The sequence below is a fragment of the Mustela lutreola genome, chromosome 1, assembly GCF_030435805.1.
Source record: "Mustela lutreola isolate mMusLut2 chromosome 1, mMusLut2.pri, whole genome shotgun sequence".
Classification (NCBI taxonomy): domain Eukaryota; kingdom Metazoa; phylum Chordata; class Mammalia; order Carnivora; family Mustelidae; genus Mustela; species Mustela lutreola.
In genome coordinates, this window is record NC_081290.1 from 286,735,088 (window position 1) to 286,755,959 (window position 20,872).

General features: G+C 62.7%; 1 protein-coding gene across 10 annotated transcripts in view; it reads left to right on the forward strand.

Moving 5' to 3' along the window:
• The window catches only part of ANO1 (anoctamin 1), a 151,164-nt gene that overhangs the window by 69,506 nt on the left and 60,786 nt on the right, over window positions 1–20,872 (forward strand). For all 10 annotated transcript variants that reach the window (XM_059150409.1, XM_059150391.1, XM_059150384.1 and 7 more), the window contains exons 2-3: window positions 3,734–3,906; window positions 11,769–12,101. In XM_059150409.1, the coding sequence (XP_059006392.1) occupies window positions 3,734–3,906; window positions 11,769–12,101 (506 nt within the window). The remainder of the gene's footprint in view (window positions 1–3,733; window positions 3,907–11,768; window positions 12,102–20,872) is intronic.

Sequence of the window (20,872 nt, forward strand, 5' to 3'; positions counted from 1 at the left end):
TCTCCCCCATCCGGCTGCCCGCGTGAGTCAACAGCGTGCACTGAGCACCTCTGAGCGCACAGACCCGTGCTGGGGAGACAGCTGGCCTGTGGCGGGGACGGCCAGAGCCCAGGGACAGTACAGCTCACCCCTCTACCCATCTAGAGTAGCCAGGGCCGTCTACGCACTTTGTAAAATCCGAACGTCCTATCTCGGATCCCTCTGTGTGTGCATACATGCTTGCATGTTGAATTCATGGAACAAGCCTGTTTTGGACGGTCAGGAGACCCAGATGGAAAGCCAGATCTGCCTCTTGGCTACGCCTGAAGCCAAGCACATCACCTCTCCCGGCTTCTGGGCTCCCATCTGAGGACTCTGGCGATAAGATCAGCCTCCCGGGCCTCCCGGCTCTTCCTGGAAAGTGCAGGCAGGGGCCAACAGTAAGCCCGAACACAGTGGCTCTCCCCTGGAGGCCATCCTGCCCTTGGGGACATCTGACGGTGTCTGGAGACGTTTGTAGCTGTCACACTGGGAGGGAGAGATGCCACTGGCATCAAGTGGGTAGAGCCCAGGGAAGCCACTGACCATCCTGCAGGGCACGGCCTGGCCCCCAGGACAGACAGAGATCCAGCCCCAGATGGCAGCAGCACTGCGGAGAAGCCCAGCCCCAGGGCATTATTCAAGGCTGTGGCTCGAATAATCCCTGACCCGGGGCTCACTGTGGCCTGAGCAGGCGAGGGGCTCCTCCCACCTTGCTCTCTAAAGCTTGGTTTGTTCACCTTTTCCCTAAGGCTGACAAGCCCGGGGAGTGCTCTGGCCCGCGCAGCTGGGCAGGGCACAGAGTTAAGACGTTCCTTCTCGTGGGCAGGGTCAAGGAGGGAAACCGATGTTGTCTGCTAGGGTCCTCCGAGCCTCTTACAAGGGAGACTGTCTTGCGGCTCAGTCCCCTCTGGTGTCCCGCGTCACCCTGCTGCTCGTACTACTGGAGATTATTACAATGTCAGCAAAGACATGAGAGAATGACGGCGGCTGACGTCGCAACAGCACGAGAGGGCGGCACGGTGGCAAGTAGGGTGAGCCGGGAAGCCCAGAACTTCCCATAATAAAATGCCCCATTTAGACTAATGAGGCTGGTTTTTGCTCATTCATTAGCAGGGAATTAATCCTGCCTGTGAGCTCTGTCCCTTTGGGTTTTTAATGATGAGAATTACTGACTCCAAAAGAGAGAGCAAAGCTGATGGGAGAGTATTTCTAGAGGGCCAGTTCAGAAGCAATTAGCGACTCGGAGCAGAGACACGGTTCCAGCAGGCTGGCCCACGGGAGATGGCGTGAGGCAGGAAACCAGCTCAGCACCAGGCGGGGGAGGCTGCAATGTCCCAACCTGGGGGAGAGCTCAGCGGAGTAGAACCCCGTTTCCCTCCCTGGTTTGGGGAAATGTTGTTCTTACTTTTTGGTCCCTGAAATCCCAAGACCCATGCTGTCACAGCCCAGGCCACTGTGGCCCTGGGGACAGGATCAGTCCCTAACTGGTCCCCTCCGCCCGCCAAAAGCAATTCCACGCTGTTCACCTGGGAGCCTGGGGGCGGCAGGAGGACACACAATGCAGGGAGAGGGGCAGCGCAAGGAGATGTACTCATATGTAGCAGGAAACTGATGCTTTATGAGCCAGCAGGTGTGTGGACCCGGTGAAGTCCTACTTCACAGAAGTGGGTACAACCCGGCTTCTTGGGGAAAGCCAGAGCAGGGAGGCGGGCACCGCCCTGCCTGAGAGATTGTCCCCCTCTCTGCAGCAGCTCGCAGAGGGGCTTGGGCACCCCGCCCCGAGCCCTCTCCGGCCACAGTCCAGGCGTTGGGGAGTGTCAGGGCACCCGGAATGGAGGAATCACGGTTCTGCTCCCCTTTCACAGTCGTACCCGGTAGACTTCTGCAAGATCCTTCGTCACTTGAAAATAAATTTAGAAAGTCAGTGCTTTACGGTTACACAATCTTGGTTGTTTACCAACAAGGGTAAGAGAATGAAGTTACATAATTCTGAGTGTGTGCGTGTGTGTATGTGTGTGTGTGAGAGAGAGAGAGAGAGAGAGAGCGAGCGAGCGCGAGCTTCTTCCCAGGCTGGAAAGCTCGAACTCTTCTCAGCTCGAACTGTTCTCAGAGTCGTGGAGGGCTGTTTGTGGTGAGGAGAGGTCTAGTCTGGCACACTTTCTCCAAACCTGTGCTCGCTGTCCAAGATGCAAACCAAAAGTCCTGGAGGGCTGCTTGGCGCCCACGGGCAAGGCGCGCCCCAGGACAGACAGATCTTGCTACACAAGGGTCAAGAGCGTCACAAACTTGAGCCTACACGGAGGGGAGGGAGAATCATTCTCATTCATTATGAGAATGATGAGATTACACTAGTAACGGCAGCCCCCACTGCCCGCCCCCCCCCCGCCCCCGCCGTGCTGAGCCCCAGCTTCACACACACCGGGAGGACACACTGGCTCTGTGAGGCCAAGGACACCTGACCCAGGTCACAGGGCTGGAAGGTGTCGGAGCTGGAACGAGACCTCCAGCCCATCTCCCCCAACTGCATCCTGTTTCCAGAATCCACCCTTAGACCCAAGGCATGCCCAAAGCACCTTGCAAGCCAGCTTTATGATCCCTTCTGCAGGCCCGGAATGTTCCTCAGTGGCCCTTTGACAAGCAACCATTGGGCATCAAGTGTATGAACATAGTGTAAAATGAGGTGGAGTAAAGGGAGGTCTGTGGCCAAGGTACATACCGTCCTTGGGCTTCTTGGGTGAGGGGCAATCCAGGATGACTGCCTGGAGAAGCCGGCTTTCGGCGCACACCCCAAAGAACTAACAAGATATAGGGAGGCAGAGGAAAAGGAGCTTGATTCCCACCGGGCAGGGTGGCCAGGGTGGCCCCTGGGAGCTACACCTGGGCGTGGCTCCTCCTGGAGACCCGTGTCATCCTCTCAGGGATGGTTTAAAAACCCGTCCAGGGGAGCACCTACCACGTGCCAGGTCCATGGTTATCTGGGGTGAAAGCAATTCAAGTCACCGTCCCTCCCTCAGGGAGGCAGTAGAGGCTCGCACAAGGAGTGCAGGCAGCTCCGCCTGAACCCCAGGCCCTTTCGTCGCGCCCCCCTGCGAAGTGAGGCCCAGGCTCCCCTGTGAGGGGCTGCCCCTTCCCGGTCACAGAAGAGGAAGCCTTCCATACCTCGGACTCAGACAGCCCCGGACCAGGGGGGAGCCGCAGAGGGAGCAGGGCCCGTGGAGAGGGTGGGCCCTGGCAAGCAGGGGAGGCTCCCTGGAGGAGGTCAGGTCTGAAGGGCAGCAGAAGTCCCCCGGGGTGAGGAGGAGGAGGTGGAGGAGGAAGGGGCAGGGAGAGCATTCCCACGACATCCGAAGCCTCTCTCCCCTGCAAGGTGGCCTGACACAGACGTTTGGAGACTTTTCTTAGAGGTGGGACGTTCCGCCCCTGGTGGGAAACCTTGGCCACCCCCAAAACTCCAAGGGGGCCCTTCCCCGGATAAATACACAGCTCGGAGGGGCGGCGGGCATGCGGCGCGTTCCTCCTGTGTTTAAATTTGCTCGGAAAGTCTGAGCGCGCGGCCGCCGCCCCTGCCCCAGCGCGCAGCGACGCGGGGCCGCCCGGGGCCACAGGGGGGCGGCCGCAGCGCGCGGGGCGCAGGGCCCGGCGGGCGGGCGGCGGGCGGGGCGGGAGGCCCGGCCCCCAGCGAGCGCGCCAACGCTGCCCCGTCCGCCCACAGAGGCCGCCGCGGCCGTGGATGCGGAGGGCGCGCCGCCCGGCCGGCCCGGCGCCCAGGCGGCCGCGATGAGGGTCAACGAGAAGTATTCGACGCTCCCGGCCGAGGACCGCAGCGTCCACATCATCAACATCTGCGCCATCGAGGACATCGGCTACCTGCCGTCCGAGGGCACGGTGAGTGCGGGCGCCGCGCCCCGAGGGAGGCCGCTCACCTGCGCCGCGCGCGCTCGCGGGGAGGCCCGGGGCGCGCGGGGCTCGGGGCGCGCGGGGGGGCGCCCAGCCGCGGTCGCGGCGTGTCCGCACCCCGGGGCCCGAGCCCGAGCCCGAGCGAGCGCCAGGCTGGGCCCCGGGTGGGACACCCCCTTCCCGTGGGTGCCGGTCGGCCCCGGGGGGGGGGGGCAGCGGGCTGGGGGTGGGGGGAGCCGCGGGAGGGTGGCAGCCTCGGGGCCTCACGGCGCCGCCACCGTCTGGCGACAGCCGCGCCCTTTCGGGGCTGGACCCGCCGGCGACTGCCTCACCTGCCCTGGGAGCACGGAGTTCCCGGGACTCCGTGTCCCCGCCCGGGAACGCCTAGCCCTCCCCGCCAGCCCCGGGCAGCAAGGGGATGCCGGTGGGTCCGGACTTGTTTCTGGGCCGGGCCGGTCCCTCGCGGGCGCCCTGCCTGGTGCGAGTGGAAGAGGGAAGCAGCTGGCCACGTGGTTGGGGACACCTGTATCTGGGGTCTGCTACCCCCACCATTCTCCTCGGTCCAGATCCAGAAGTCCGAGGGGTCCTGGGAGGGCAGAATTCACCAGTGAGGGATTTGGCTTAGAGTTAGAACCAAGTTTGCCCCAAGAGGGAGGGGCTGAGAAGGGCCTTCTGCTGAAGCCGGGGGCACCCCAGCCTGCTCAGTCTGGACTTCTCCCCCCCCATCCCCCACAGCAGCTGCCTGAGCCTCCGCCTTGTTTCTTTGCTCTGGCGGCGGGGTTCCAGGCCTGCCGCTGCAGCCTCGGGAGGGCAGAGCCTGGCCTTTGTGGAGGTGCCTGTGGGATGGGCTCCTGGCAGGGTGGCTGGCTGCGTTCCAGTGAGGACCCTCACTCAGGCCCTGTACCCCCTCTGCCTTGGAGCTTGCGCAGAGACGCTGTGGGGGCGGGCACTGGGAGCCAGTGTGGATCAGAAGGGGTGTCTGCCTGTGATAAACCCTGTTGGCCTGAGCCGCTCAGAGCCATTGATTCAGCAAACGCTGTGTACACGCTGTGTGCCTGCTGTGGGCCAGGCCGAGGGCACCCACGCGAACGAGACAGGGAGGCGTGTCCATCTGGGGCTTGAGGGGTGGTGATGGAAGGGGGCCCGGGCCAGCCACTAGGGACACTTCCTTAGCAGCCTAGCAGCCGTCCTGAGGCTGAGGATAAGCTCGCTTAATTTCCATGACTCTATAGGGTCGGTGCTGTTTCTCCTGGGGAGGGGAGCCACCCACCCGCTGGGAGGCGAGCTAGCAAGGGGCCAAGACCGGAGCAGGTGGCCACTGGTAACCTGCAGAGGAACGGACATCCTGGACACGGAGCTGGTTCTACTCGTAGTGGGGGTTGGGTGGGGCGTCTCAGACAAGGAAATCTCCCATGGGAAGACCCAGAGGTGGGAATGCAGGGATACCAGTTAGAAGGCACAAGAGACAGTCACACCCAAGGAGACAGAGAGGAGTGGACATTCCAGTAGCTGGCATTCAACGCGATGATGGGTTAGACCCAAAATAAGCACGGGAGCCCTGATCGGTGGTCTCTGGACCTGTAGTTCAGGGCTATTGTTTACGTGGACCCAGAAACTGCCTTCCCCAAACCCTGGCGAGGGCCACAAGGTCTGCCAAGACTTGGCCTTCCATTCGAGGTCTCCACGGTCTGGAAACTCACAGACAAGACCTGAGACGGCTGACTTTGATTTTGCACATAGCTCTTACTAGGAGCAGGTTTGGAGGGCTGTGAGTCGGGGGGCAGGAGGGACAGGTGGCCGGGCAGTGTCCCAGCAGGCAGCCAGGAAGCAGCGGCCCTAGGAGCAGGGGGCCCTGGGAGAGCCTCCAAGGGCATCCCCAGCACGGTTCAAGCCAATAATTGTTGCACAGTCATTATCCTGAGTCACCAGGGGAAGGCGGCTCTGTGCAGGCAGAGGCCAGAGGGCGTGGGCTGCACTGCAAGGAGTTCCCAGACAGGCGTCCATACGTGCCGCTGCTGTGTGGATGGAGTCGAAGCCGGCCATCCCGAGTCCTGTCCCAGGCAAACTACACCCAGCCAGCGCCAGGGGCCTCTCCTCTCCCAGTCATTCCCAAGTTCAAGGGTAAAAATCACCTCATTGTTTCTGCACAGCAGGATGCAAGAAATGACTTCAAAGGCCAGGGGCCAGGTTGAACACAGTTTATTTCACTGAGTTTTCTTTGTGTTTATCTTTGAAAATTTCTACTTTTTTCCTGATGGTTGTCAGTGTCCCTGATCCACACACTCCAGCAAGCTCAGACACCCCTGAGGAGAGGACGGGGTGCTGGCTTCGGCCGGCCTGCAAAGGAAGAGCCCCTCTCTGCTGATCGGCAAGTAGGGGTGACCTGTATATAGGATGTGGGGTGTGCCCGAGGATCCTACATGGACTTGGAGTGCCCATGATTCGATTTTAAAATTTGGGGAATGAGAGTGAAGTTCCCAAATGTTTTCAAAGAGTCTCCAAACCGAAAGAAACGTCGAAGGTTCCTGATTTCATTTTCCCCATTTTAGGAACAAGGGAATGTAACAGATTCTCTGAGCATGATCGTGTAGACTTGTCCCGGCTCTGGCTATTTCACACACACGTGCGACTTTGGCTCCTGGAGCTCCAGCTCCGAGCAAGAAGCCAGATAAACAAGTGCCAGTCCCAATGGACACGGGATTCCTTCCACACCCCTCTTCTGCCCGCCGGTCCCAGTCCAGCATCCACGGTGTGGACACGGGGTTCCTTCCACGCCCCTCTTCTGCCCGCCGGTCCCAGTCCAGCATCCACGGTGTGGACACGGGGTTCCTTCCACGCCCCTCTTCTGCCCTCTTCTCAGAGTTGGGGAAGGGAGTCTGGAGAGGCAAGTGTGGACCCAACGTAGACGGCCCTCTCGCTGCCTGTGGTGTTGGGGGCAGTCCCGCTGCGGAGTGGACCTCTGTCCCCCGATGCCCTCCAGTGTGACCCCAGGAAGCCAATTCTCTTCTACCATATTTACCGTCTTTCTCAAGGATGCTCCTTCCGGGAGTACATCCCACCAACACTCCGGGCGTGATCCTCAAAACACTTTCAGATCTCCCGTGACTCCCGTCCACGCGAGTCAAGGAGACGTTTTTGTCCCCACCTATCAGATGGAACAAGGGAGGCTCAGAGCTGGGGGACGCTGTGTTTAAGGTGCCAGCCGGGCTGCGTCTCAGCCCTGGTGTCCCTGATCGAGTGACCCCCGCAGCAGCGGTGCAGAGCCCAAGCTCCTGTCATGCATGCATATGTACACGCCTTCATTCATTCCAAAGCCGCGTCAGAAAAGTGAGCGGGAGGCCCCTGCCTTCAGGAAAGGTGCTGCTTAAGGGTTATGGAGAGGACATTTTGAAGCTTTTTTCAAGCTTTTGAACTGGAAAGTTCTACATAGAGTCTAACTTGCATCTTTCCTGCTGCAAGTTAAATCTTGAGCTCTTTTCCCATCCTGCACAAGAACAACACCCACTCCACTGCTCCATGGAAAGGCCCCAGAGAGATACAGGGCCACCGGGGAGACTGCCTCTCCAGCTGCCCCGAAACCTAGCCCAGACTCCCTCTCCAGACCCTGGGCTCCGCCTCGCCCGTGTACAGTATTATAGAAACAGACCCCACTCTTTCTGCTTAAAGGCTGCTAGCCCCTTATGCTTACCGAGAGAGGATCGCCCCCGTTTTATAAAACTAAGACCCAGACAGAGAAGCACCTGGTCCGGAATCACAGAGTGCTCTCACACTAGGCCAGCAGAGCTTCGCACTTCCTCCTGCTGGCCCCAGACACGCCTCCAGCTCCCTTGGTGAATTAACAGACTGGATCCGGTGCTGCCACCCTCGTTCACTTGTGGTCCACTCTGACCAGGAGATTGTCCTCCCCTAGTTCTTTATTTGTGCTTGTCCCAATTCCGAGCTAGAGCCGACGTCTCCTGGGGGTTCATCACAAGCCAGGCCCTGTTGAAAACTCCACATACAGGGCATGTTTTATCCTCCAGTAACCCTGGAGGGAAGTCGTGTTGAGCGGGGAGATCGGTTATCCCCCCGGACCCTGACGTTACAAGGAGGGCTCCAGAAGAACCAAGAGATTGTGCTGGGCACCTGGGACGGCACAGCGGGTCTTGGAAGGCAGGTGGAGGGACAGTCATTGCAGACGAGGCCTCTGGGCCACCTCCAGGCTTCCGGGTGGTGGGAGAGGTTTAGGGGATATGTCTGCTCTCCCCCAGGCTGTCAGGCCCCCAAGGTTCCCGATCGGGCCCCAGCAGACCAGTGGTTATTGTTCAGTTTTGAGCCTGGTAACCGTTTTCCTATCTCACGATGGTGGAGGAGTTTTGACTGTCCCCCAGAGTAACTGACCTGCTCTCTGACCTGCTGGGCTCACTCTGAATTTCTTTCCCTCTACTGGGGGGTTTTTGCCCATTTTGTTCAGTATCAGCCAATATTCCCGCCAACCAGGGGCACGTACGGGGCCCCCACCAGGCACCAAGTCCTCCGTGTGCTTGTGTGTGTGTGGCAGGTTCTAGATGGAGGTGAGTTAGGGACCTGGCCTGCCTGGGGACCCCCACACCCTGCTTCGAGGCCCCTGTGAGCAAGAGCTTGAGAACAGATGTTTGCAGGGTGTCCCTGGCCCAAGACACCTGCACGGCCGGAGGGCTCGGGGACCTCCAGAGCACGGAGGCTGGGGATCTGCCGCCCGCCTGGGAGGGTAGGTAGGGTTACAAAGCGCAGGGAAGGGAGGCAGGGCACACAGGTAGGGAGTGGACCGTGTGCAAAGGCGGGGAGCAGGGGACAAGGATGTCCTGAGTCCAGGCAGCCCCTGGGCTGTGGGGGAAGGAAGCCGGGGAAGGTGGCTCAGGCAGGACCTATACATGGCGCCTGGCTCGGCTCGCAAGGTCACAGTTCCCCATTTGGAAACCGGGATGAGCCCCTCACAGAGGCCCTGGAGTCGGAGTGCCCAGGAGGCAAGTGTGTCCTTGCACCGCGCCCACCAGGAGACCCTGCGTCTGCCCCGTCTGACGGCCCCCTGAGGGCTTGCCCTGCCTGGCTGTGGCTTCTTTCCCTGCGCCTCACGCAGCCCCGGGTCCGGCTTTCCTGCCCACTCCCCCCGGAGGAGGGAAACCTTCTCCAGCCTCCTTCTCTGACCCTCCTGTGGTCTTGAGGAGAACCAGCCCTTGTTGGTGCTGGGATTGGTTGCGGGGGTGGGAGGGGCGGAGGGGCAGCGTGGCCCCCAGGGCCTGGGCCTGCTAGTTAGAGGGAGAACCCACCCCACACGGGCGTCCTGTGCCTCCGACAGTCGTCCTGGCCACCAGAGGGACACGTATATTGCCCTCCTGTCTTACAGAGGAGGACGGCGAGGCCCAGAGCAGGTGCAGAATCTCTCCCAGGCCTCGTAGCTGGGACCAAGTGGGACCCAGAGCTGGGACCAAGTCTGGGATAAGCCCAGACTTATCTGAGGCGCCCCACTGCCCCACACGTCTCCTCCACCCTGACTGACCCTGCCTCCTGCCTCTGGGAACAGCTGGGCCAGGACCTCCCCCCGCTGTGTCCTTGGGCACAAAGCTTGGAGACTTGGAGACGGCTCCTGGGGTCAGCCAGAGGGGATCTGGCCCTGAGAGCTTGGGCTGAGCGCTTTGCAGGCGTGAGCCCTGCTCCCTCCGGGTCAAGCAGACCCAAACCGTCTCGCCCCCGCACCAGGTCAGGGCTCAGGGAGAGGACATGCCCCCTGCAAGACTATTACTCACGTCCCTGTTACTGGGGGGGAGGGGGGGGGTAGGGCGTTGGGCAGTGCCCTGGGTGTGCAGACAGGACTCCGGGCTGGGCTCAGCCTCCCACCTGTGCTGTGAGCCACGTCGCCGACCCTCCGTGTCCTCGCTGGAGAACCGAGGAGAACCCCTCTTTCCCGCCTTTCCTGCAACAGGATCCTGCAAGAGACGCTGGGGTCTTCCGTGGACGCTGTCCTGGGCTGGGCTGGGCCTTCCATCCCCTTTCCCCGACCCCGCCTGCCCTTCTACACCCGGAGGCTCTGCACAGACCCTGTAAGAGCCGGCTAGTGGGGTGTCTCCACTGTGGGGTCCCATGAAGGCGGCGGAGCAGCGCTGGATCCCGTGGCACCGTGGGGGGGCGTGGACGGCGTACATCCAGCCCCTGCCGGCTCTTGGGGCCTGTCAGGCTTTGAGCGTCCTGGGACCGACCAGGGACCCTGAGATTCAGGAGCGTGACTCCCCCTCCCCTGCCAGGGGTGAAGGAACCCAGGCCCCACAAAAGGCCCCGCCCAGAAGCCCGTGTCCCTCCTTCCCGGGGCAGCTGCCGTGTTCCAGGCGCGCTCACCCCCCCAACCCCCACTTTGCTTCTTTCCCTCTCCTCTCTCCCCTGCCCCCGAGCTGGGCATCTGGAAAGACACCTGCGCACATGGGGTCCGCCGCCCTCCGGGCGTCCTGGCCCTGGAGTGGGGAACTCCTGCTGCTTCGCCCAACCGTCGCCACAGCCCTTAGGAGCCCCCACAGTGGGGGCAGCCATCCCAAGGCTCCAGGCAACGTTGTGGGGAGACCCTCCAGGCACAGCTCTGTCCTCCAGCCGTGGGGCTCGGGGCCTGCCTTGAGCCACAGGCCGGCCTCACGCTCCGTGCGGGAGGGCCTCGCTCTCGGGCGGCCGCGCGGGTCTCGGGCTGTTAGCGGGAGTGGGGTGGAAGCCAGGAGATCAGGGGCCGGACCGGTGAGGCTCGGCTCTGAGGACCGTCCCTGGTGCGGGGCTGCCCGTTAGAGTACTTCCTGCATGATGTTACTTGTTTCTCTTACTGCCGCAGACCAGCTCGCTGATTAACCTCCGCCCTCGGTCACCAGCAAAATCCCACAGGAGTTCCAGCCACGGGGTTTAGCGTTAGCAACAGCGGCGCGTGATGGCAGCCGCGCAGGGGTCCCAAATTTTAATGTGCAGGCCCACGTTTCTATCTCACTGCCCCCGCCAGAAGCCCCCAGGCAGATAAGGAGACGGGCCCCGCCCCACCTCTTCTGCGCCCACCCCCAGGGCACCCTCTGGTGCGGGAGCAGGTGAAGCCACGCGCAGCGCGGGGAGTTAACGCCCCGGTGCGGGTGGTTAAGCTTACTCAGCTTCCTCACCCTCCGGCACCAGCACCTGGGAGCCCAGCTGTCCAAGGCAGTGACCCTTTGTCAGCCCCTCCCTCTGTGCCTGTCCCCACCGCCCCCAATCCGGCCCCTGAGACCACCTCTCAGGTAAACCGCTGAACGCAGACGCTCAACTCGGGGGCTGCTTTTGGGGGAACCCAACCTAACAGGCAGCTAGCTAGTGGCCGAGCTGGAACCAGGCCAGGTGAGGGCTGTCGTGGGCCCTTGGGCATTTTGACATGACCTTGCCGTGCACGCTGGTTCTCAAAGGCTGAGAGTTGCTAGTGCAGATTTGGGCTCGGCCCGCACTGCTGCAGACCCTGCGGGAGAGAATAAGGAGCACTTTTGGTAGGGGGCACGGGGGTGGGGGGAGTGGCCTTGCAGCCTTTCCCACGGTCTCTGCAAGCAGCCTGGCCCCTCCCAGGAAGCCGGCTCCGGCTCCACAGAACCGGGGTTCCGTCCGAGCTCGGAGGGTCCGGCTTGGCCTGCGTGTGATCATGTGCACGTCTCCTTCTCAGACGTCACCCCCACGAAGACAGGGCCACTGTGTGCGTGGCTGCCCCGCCCCTGGCGGTGCTCGCGTGGGACGGGCGTGCAGCGCGGCTTTGCTGAAGGCGGGCGGGCGGAGGAGGCCATCCAGCTTGGTCCCTGCTCCCTTCCGCAAGCCCGGCCCTGACGGCCAGCAAACTCTCTTTCCCCCTGCAGCTACTGAACTCGCTTTCTGTGGACCCCGACGCCGAGTGCAAACACGGCCTCTACTTCCGGGACGGCCGGCGCAAGGTGGACTACATCCTGGTGTACCATCCCAAGAGGCCCTCGGGCAGCAGGACCCTGGCCAGGAGGGTGCAGCACAGCGATGCCGCCCCGGCCGCCCGCGGCGCCCGCCGGGACCAGCCCCTACCCGGCAAGGGGAGCGTGGGGGCGGCCGGGGGCCCCGAGCCCCCGATGGACTACCACGAGGACGACAAGCGATTCCGCAGGGAGGAGTATGAGGGGAACCTCCTGGAGGCCGGCCTGGAGTTGGAGCGAGACGAGGACGTAACTATCCCTGCGCCTTGTGGGCTCGTGGGCTGGGCGCGCCGCCCGTTTCCAGAAGGTGGTGTGGGAAGGGGCCCTTCTGGCTTTCGCCGGGGCTCCCAGAACGGCTGATGTGAAGGCTGCTGCTGTTGAGATTGGGGGAGCAATACACGTGTTAAGTTTTGGGGTTTGGGGAGCCCCCAAGTAGCACCCCCAACCCTGGTGACATCTGCTCTGGGGGAGGGTAAGGTCTTCTTGGCGATGACCTCCAGAGTCACGGCACGTCCTGCTCTGGTCAGTCCCTCTCCTGGGAAGACGCGCCCCTCCAGAGGGGCCAAGGACCGAGCTCTCCTCGGAGCCCTCCTGGTGCCGACCTTGGCCCTTCTTGGGGCCTCAGTTTCTCAATCTGTCCAGTGGGGAGGTGGGTCTGGCTCGATCCCGGGGCGGGGGGGGGGGGCTCTGGTGCTCGGAAATCCCCGACCCTCACTGTTTCCCGGAGCAGCTGTCCCTGGCAAAGCCTGAGAATCTTTCAAAGGAAAGTTTTCTGGGGAGAGTAAAGGGCTGACTCACCGGCACCCGGGGCGGCGCAGGCGGCAGGCGGGGAAGCCTGGACAGCCCATGGGACGGGTGCTTCTCTCAGCCTCTGAGCACGCTCGCTGTGTGCGCCCCTGCCTGCACCTTAACCTCTCTGGGCATGGGGCGGGGGGCGGGGCCTCCCCCCGGGAGCATTGCAGGGCTCTCCCGCTGCCAGCCACAGGGTCCCTGTGTGGACTAACCGAGAATCCGGGTGTCTCTAAACTGTGAGGAGAGGGTTAGTGGGCTGCCTGGGGGAGCCGTGAGCCAGCCAGGGTGTTTAAAGGAAAAATTGGCCTGTTCGCCGTTTCATCCTTGAGAACCACTGTGCCCTTAAGTAATGAACACTTTGGGTCCTGTGGTAAGGATGCCCCGGGGTGTTGGGCCAGCCAGCCGGTCTGCAGAGGAGCAGGTGTGAGCTTTCTTCTGTGCCGCGTCGTTAGTGCCAGCCCTGAGTACCCCGGAGCTGCTCTGTGGGGCTCCTCTCTCCGCGGACCTGGCGGCCAGGGGGCCTCGTGTTGTGTTGCACGCGGAGTGTTTCTCTGCGTGGCTGTCTCCTGCCGGGGTTCGGCTGTCTGGCGGGTGTGCACTTCTGCCGCAGGAGGGGTCCCCGTCGGAGTGGCCAGGGTGTGCGAGCGTCGAGTCCCGCTGCGGCTGCGGGGTCTCTTCCCGGCGGGGCAGCCGCCTCCACTGCAGATGCGCTGGGTGTTTGGGGTTGTCCGTGACCTGAGCCCAAGCCCCTCGGGAGAGGGGAGTAGTCGGGTCGCTGACTTAGGGCATGGTTCTGGTTCCCTGTCCCTGCCAGCCCCTCTGCTTCTCGTGTAAACGCTGTGGCCACGCTGCAGACCTCGCCCTGATGTGGCCATTCACAGCTGGAGGGACAGACGCGCTCCGCTGGAGTCGGGAGAGCCCACGGCGCCCGCGTGCAGAGCCGGGAGCTGGGGCTGCGGTCTGCACCTGCCTGGTCTGTTCCGTGAGCGACGCACTCTCCGCTCCCTCCCTTCCCCACGACGGCGGCGTCAGAGCCTTGTACTCGGAAGGCTCCCGGGAGTCTGGGAGGGAGCCCTGGCCCCCACAGATCCCAGAGCCTCTGCCTGTCCTTCCCGAGGCTCGCTGGCTGCTCGGCCCGAGCTTCCCGTTCCACAGCACGGACACAGCAGTAGTATTACGCCAGTGGGTGATCGTGAGGCCAGGGCAAGGGCCAGGATCCGAGTCTCCTGGGCTGTGGTTAATACAAACCGTGTATCATGGCTCCTGCGGAGGGTGAGAGCAGGAGCCTTTCCAAGTCCAGTCGGCTGGGACATCCCACGAATCTTTCTTGAAACTTGATCTTCTCAATCGTGACTTTGAAATAAAAAGCCAACATAGAGACAGTGGTCACTGTCACCAAAGAAGACCCCGTTTTCCCCATAAGTGACCCACGAATTTCACTGATGGTTTGGCTCTGTAGCGACAGGAGGCTTTCCCACGGCTGACTGGGGCCGTTTCAAAAATGAAAGATGTACACGGCACCGCTGCAGTGTCCAGGGTGGCTGAAACCAGGGCTGGACCGTGCCCCCCCGGAGGCTCTCGCGTCAGGAACGGGGCTTTACGAGGCCCCGGTGCTTCCTGATCTTTCATGGGACACGAACAGGCCCAAGGCTGTTGGAAAAACCCTCCGTCTGCGGCAGCCCGGTGCTCTCCCCCACCCTCCGCGAGGCAGGCAGGACCAGAACCCGGGTCAGAGGCGTCCTCCGAGGTCTGTGCGTGGACCGCTGCCCGTGCGATTAACAGCTCGTGGCCGTCGCCTTTATTTCGGGGAGAGACGCCCTGGCTAGTGAGTCATTCCCGGGGTGGGTGCTCCGGTTACAAGGAGCGAAGGGCTTGCAGTTCGGGAAATAGGAGAGCCCCCAGGAGACTCCAGTTGCGCAGTCTTACCTGGTTTGCAGCGGGATCGGGGCTTAGGTGCACGTTTGTGGGGAGAAAAACCCATGCCTTCCACCAGATACGCCCACGCTGGGTGAAGCAAAGAACCGGCCTTTAAAGGGGCTGCTTTTCCCCGGTGCCATTGCTGTTGGAAAGTCCGGAGCAGCCCTTCCCAGAAGCGTCCCCAGGGGTGGGATAACCAAAACTGCTTCCAGATAGTGCCCGCTGCCCCTGGGAGCCAGGCTCGCTCCTGGCGGAGAAGTCCTGCTTCGAAGCTGGATGGGGAGGCAGGAGCAAGGAGGGAGAGGGAGCCTTGGGGGGGCGGGGGGGGTGGCAAATAAACCGTAAGACCTCCTGGGCCGGGGGGGCCCCTCTTGAACTCTGCTGGCCCAGCCTTCTGCGACCATGACCAGGCAGCTGCCCGCAGGCCACCGGGGCACAGAGATGACCCGCCTTCGCTCCTTGAGAGGCCAGTGGGTGCACGAGGCTGCGTGGCTCCTGGACACAGCCGGCTGCCGGCCCCACGCAGACGGGGCATCTGTGTGCTGGTCTCTGTCCTGGGTCCAGAGGTTTGCTGTGGTGAGGACGCCTCATGATATGACCTGTGGAAGACCTTCCAGTCTGAGAGCACAGGGGGACACAGAACGGGTAGTGCCCCGGGGCAGCCATAACTAGAGGCCACCCAGATGGGGTGTCGCACAGGTCTGGAGACCGGAAGTCCCAATTCCAGATCTCCGCGGGGCTGGGCTCACTCTGAAGGTTTCCAGGCTGGATCCTTCCTGCTTCTCTCAGCTGCTGGGGGGCTCCAGGCGCCTGTCCACGCTCTGCCTCTGTCCCTGTGCGGCCGCCTTCTGTATGTCTTCTGCATCTCCCTTCTTCCTGCAAAGACACCAGACGTTGGACTTAGGGCCTGCCCTCCTCTCATGTGACCTTGTCTTAATTTGGTTACACCTGCAAAGTTCTGTGTCCAAATAAGGTCTCGTTCTGAGGTTCTGGGGTGAGGACACGGATGTCTCTTGTGGGGGACCCCCTTCACCCCACCATAGCAGCTGAGAGTCCCCCAGAGTGGCTGGTTCCCTCAGGAGTGGGGTGAATCACGCAGGGACCCCTGGAGGCGCCCGTAGGGGTCCAGGTGGTGACTCGTGGTTGGGGCACATCAGCACAGGTGGTCTGGAGGGTGGGGCCCAGCCTCGGGCAGGCTGCCCTGCTGCGGGGCCCAGATGTGTCCCGTAAACCACAGGGGTCCTGTCCAAGTGCAGGCTCCGACTCAGCAGGCCTGGGCTGGGCCTGAGCTTGTTCCTAACTGGCTGGCAGGGTATGTGGTGGCTCCTGAGCCCAGACCATCCTTGGAGGGGTGAGGAAGGTACAGGTCTCTTCCCCCATGAGCCAGCAGAGGCACCTGCAGAGATGGGCCCACCAGTGTCCACGCAAGCCTTGATCTGCCGTTTGGTACCCCAGAGGTAGCCCCACATGGAGACTAGGCCAAGGGCCCACAGAGCCAGGGAGACCCACTCTCACTCATAACCCCAGTGTACCGGACAGACCGAGGTTGAGCCTATGCCCGTGGGTCCCCCATCCCCCCTCCTTGGTCCCCTCCCCAGGTACTGTGGGCTCAGAGGAACCCAGTTTGAAAACTGCTTCCCAGACTCTCCAAAGAGAGACCTTGGGGTGTCAAGACAGGCTTTGGTGCCTCCATCCAGGGGGTGGCCCTGAATGTCCGTCTCACGCACGAGGGTCCAAGGGAGGTCCCGTGTCAGAGACCCCGGGACAGCGTGACCGGCAGTGGCAGGAAGGGAGAGGAGTGTCTCTGCTTCTGTCCCTCCTTCTGTCCCACAGCCGTGGGGTCAGCGGCCCGGCTTCCCGTCAGAAGAAGGAGAGCTCGCTTGCTTGCAACTGAAACCCATCAGCATTCTTCAAGTCTGGCCTCAAAGCCCGCTGGACATTATTTATGTCCGTGGGTCACTGCCGAGAAGGCCACACACCAGAATCCCGGCTGTGCCCCGAGGTTGAACTTGACCCTGGCTCTGGCAGAACGGTCGAGGTTCCGGACGCGGGAACCCTGCGGTCTTCCTTGCTTTCATGCTGCCGCTCGGGGCTCGGCCCTGCACACAGGCTCCCGGCATTCCTGCCCCGCGGCTGGCGTGGGCCTCGGGCAGCGAGAGTTTCCCATCCTCCTTAGTGTGGAGGCTGTTTTTCCAACGCCGAGGAGGAGTAGTTGTTTCCAGACCGAGCTTTGGGGCGCAGAACGGGGCCGTGAGGCCAGCCTCCGAGCCCCCTGTGTGCTTCAGACCCTCTGGGCCACTTCCTGGTGGGACGGCCTGGACGCAAGTGGCTCCCCTTCTCTGGACCTCAGCTTCCCCAGCTGTGAAATGGACGTGATGGTACTTCTGTCCTCCGGAAGTGCTAGGAGAATCCGGGCGGACGTGAATACAACCTCCCCTGTAGCTCTCTGGCATAGGCTGCTGTCCCCAGCTTCCCGCCGGCCGGACGGGAATCAGAAGGCAAATCTGGGCAGGGCAGGGTCCCCCGGGGCGTGGAGACCCTTCATCACCACGTAGAAGCCAGGTGACCGTGGCCGGTGGTGGGAGGGGTTGCCGTGGGCACGGAGAGGGCGGGTCCAGGCTTCCTGCCGTCTCCAGCAGGTGTCCCAGGCAGGAGTCCGAGGCGGCTCTGGGGTCTGGCCAACCGTGACGACACGCGCGGCCCTGAGCATTGCAGGGGCTGGGGGCAGACCCTCCTCAGCGCCCCGGGGCCTGGTGGGTGGAGGTCCTCGACTTGAGAAGCCTGAGGTCCAATCCTGGCGTCTCCACGTGTGAAAACAAACCATGGCAGATGGCCCCCAGAGAATTCATGGGTTTGGGAGCAAACCCCTGCCCCTGGCTGCGTGGGCTCCCCCTGTCCCCACCGTGAGAAGGCGATGGCAGCCCAGGAACGAGACCCTCTGCACAAGTGGCAGGAACGGGCCTGGGCTCTGAGCGACGGAGCGCACAGACCAGGGCAGCGGGGCCCTGCAGGGGTGATCCTGTCTCATGCCCTTCGCCCTGAAGCACGTGGCACAAGCCAGCCCCAGACCCTGCCCCTGGGCTGAACCCCTCCCCCGTGGGCCTTCCACAGTGGGGTGTCAGGGACCCTAGTCTAGTCCTGAAGGTATGAGTTCTCCATTCATAATTTCACCATTTCACATTCCTTTCCTTGGCCTTAAAGGTTTTACATATCGTGCATGTTCTGTGGAGGCTTTTGCGTACCTTGCCCGGCTTCCCTTGGGCTTGCCTTGGCTTTGCGGACGCACACTTTTAAAGGGAATTCTGGACAGTCTTTTCAAAACTGCGTCTTTAAAGCACCCCGAGACCATCACACGGCTTGCCTTGGGTGCCGGGGTTTGGGGGTAAAAGCTTCGGCCCCAGGCTGCAGCTCTGACGTCCTCTTGGGTCCGCAGGCCTGTGGTGTGCCCAAGTAGGCTCTTTCCGGCTCATCGAGAACTCTGCCAGCTGGCTGTTAACCCTTTGGTGGCTTGACAGAGTGAAGCCCAGAGGTCACAGAGGTCGACAGATGCTCCAGCCGCAGCTGGGACCAGATTTGTTCCCTCCCGGGGGCCCCTGGGGCAAGCGTCCGCGGCCCCTTCCCTCTGAGGGGCAGAGGACCTTCAAACACCGTTCGCTGGGTTTTTAATGTTCCTTACAATGCTTTTTTATTTCTGAAAGTTCTGTTTGGTCTTTTTCCAAAGTGGCTGTGTCATTTTCTTAGTGGCTTCCTGTCCTTGGCAGAACCTTTCTGTCCTGCCTTTTCTTTCTTAAGAACGGTCTGTGATCCCAGTAATCCACTCAGAGTCCCCCGGTGGAGGGGGCCCCTTGTGCAGGCTCCCCTCCCAGTGGGCGTGCCCTGCCCTGGGGTCCCTGAGCTCCGGGCGGCGGAAGCCCTTGTCTGGAGAGGCTTGGGGCTTCGTCGGTCACACGTCCAAGGGCATTAGAGCCAGAACCACCTTGAAGCAAGGTCACGGGCTGTGGTTCCCAGACATGCTGGGGCTGAGGAGTTTGGAGGCCAGGACCCTACACGCAGGGGATAGAAGTCCCCCCCCCCCACTTGTCCAGATTTGCTCAGCACTAGCAACCCCGGGGGGGGGGGCCTTTCTGGGGGGATCCAGCTCCCCAGGAGCAGGCCCTGGAACGACCCGACCTTGGTCGCTGTTCTGAAGGCAACTGCGCCCGGCCTTTCCCTCTGGAGCCGCTCTGCCGCCCCGATCCTGATTTTCTTCCACTCTCTGTCCCGCACGCTGTACTGTTTCCCGCGGAGGGCGGGTGAGTCCTCCACGGGCTTGTCGCAGAAGGACAAGGACCGTGAGTGACTGTTTTCGGGTGACTTCCCTGTCGTGTCTTCCTTCAGCACGCTGGGCTAGGGCCGGACCCGTGCTGGGGTGGGGGGTGCAGATGCCCCTGCCCGGTCCTCACACAGCTCCTCGGCCGCCCGCAAGGGCAGCGTCGGCTGGTCCCACGCGCCCTAGAGCCTCAACCCCGACGCATCACCCCGATGACGCACGAGGCCCCGTCGCGCCCGCGCACAATGGGACGGTCCCTGAGTGACCGAAGCCGCTCTTCCCGGGTTGCGTGGATGGAGTCCGCAGAAGCCGGGACGTGACGTGGGCCACCTCTCCACGCCGACACAGGCCGGGTGCCGGGAACACGGGCCCCCCCTCCCCCAGGGCAGCCCCGACATCCCGAGGCCAGGGTCCGGAAGGGGCTGTGGGCCCTCCTGCTCACGACTCCCACCAGGGGTGGCAGGGTCCCTGTCGGAAGCTGAAGACTTCGAGGCCTGGCGGCCGTCAGGGGTCGGGGCTCAAGCCCCTCCTGGGCTTCCCCTTCCAGAAGGAGCTCAGGCAGGGTCTCTGCGTCCCTGCTGGCCCATGGCACCGTGCCCGTGGCCCGGGCACACACACCAGACCTGGCTGCGGAGACTCCCCTGGCGGCAGTGGCAACCGGGGGTCCCCTAGTTCCTTCTGTCCACCCTATGAGGTGCCCAGGGCAGGAAGCGGCCTTTGGGTCCGCAGGGCAGGAAGAGGAGACGGTGCTGCCAGGAGCTCTCCGGGGAGCCGAGGGCAAGCAGAACCGGCCCACGGAGGGTCCTCCCTGATGCAAGCCTCCCAGCGATCCCCAGCCCACGCCTCAGCCACCCCGGGGGGGGGCGTGGCCAGACGGTGGACACACGTGGTCCAGCCCGCCAGCTTGGAACGTCCAGGCCCGCAGGTGGCCGTGGGGATGTGGGGGGAGCCCCAGGGGTGCTCACCCACCACCGACCCCCTGGGGGGCGGTCATGTTGGCTTCATTTGTGCCTTTCTTCTTGCTTCTGAGAGGAAAATGCCAGAAACAGTCCTGGTCAGGTCACCGTGTCTGTGAGCTGGGCTCAGAATGGAGGCTTGAACACACTCCGTCTGCGCCGGGAGAGCTCCCGGCCTGGTGGGCATGTCCGTTGGGCACCCGGGGGCCCCGCCCCTGCGTCAGGCTGGCCTGGCGCTCCCGGGCCGTACCCCGGCAGGTCTGGGGTCTCCCGGGTAATTCCACATCCTTGGTCTGGCTGGGGCAAGGGGGACCCGGCCATCTCGTGCTTTCTTCCCCCTGGGACCGGGTGGCGGTCAGGCCGGGCACCACGTTTGAGAACATCCCGTATGTGCTTTTCCCGAACTGGTCCCACGACCCCTTTCCCAAATCCCGCCAGATGTTTCCTGGAGAGACCTCGTTGCTCACGTCCACAGAGGAGCGCGTTTTCCCAAGCAGGCCGGCCGCAGGCACCAGCTCCGTGACCAGCGGCGAGAGAACTCTCCATGGGACTGGGAAGAATATATTTTGGGTCTGTGTGTGGGTGAGCAGTGCCCAGAAATAGACCCGGGTCTGGAAGGGGAAAGACAGGCTCCGCCGTGCGCAGGCTCCCGACAGTCATTTCTCCCTGCTCCGGGCGCCCCATGAGATCGGCCCCACGTGCAGGAGCCACCTGGGCCGGGGGCGCTGCTGCCTCTCAGGTCCTGTTGTCCTCCGGGTCTTCCCTGAGCTGGGGAGGCGGCCTCAAGCTTGTTGGACAAGGGTGAACGCGCACATAAGCCAGTGTGGCCTCGGCTGCCCAGTGGCCACGGAGAGATGGTCCAGAGCAGAAGCAGTAACCACTCCCTGTCCGGACCCTTCCTGCCAGCTGGGGGGCCGGGCCGGAATGCTAAGAACCCCGGGCCGCCTCCGACTGTGAAGCAAGCCTTACGCTGCAGATTCGCAGATGAGGACATGGGCTCAGAGAGGTCACGCCACTTGCCAGAGGCACACAGGGATGGAGGCAGA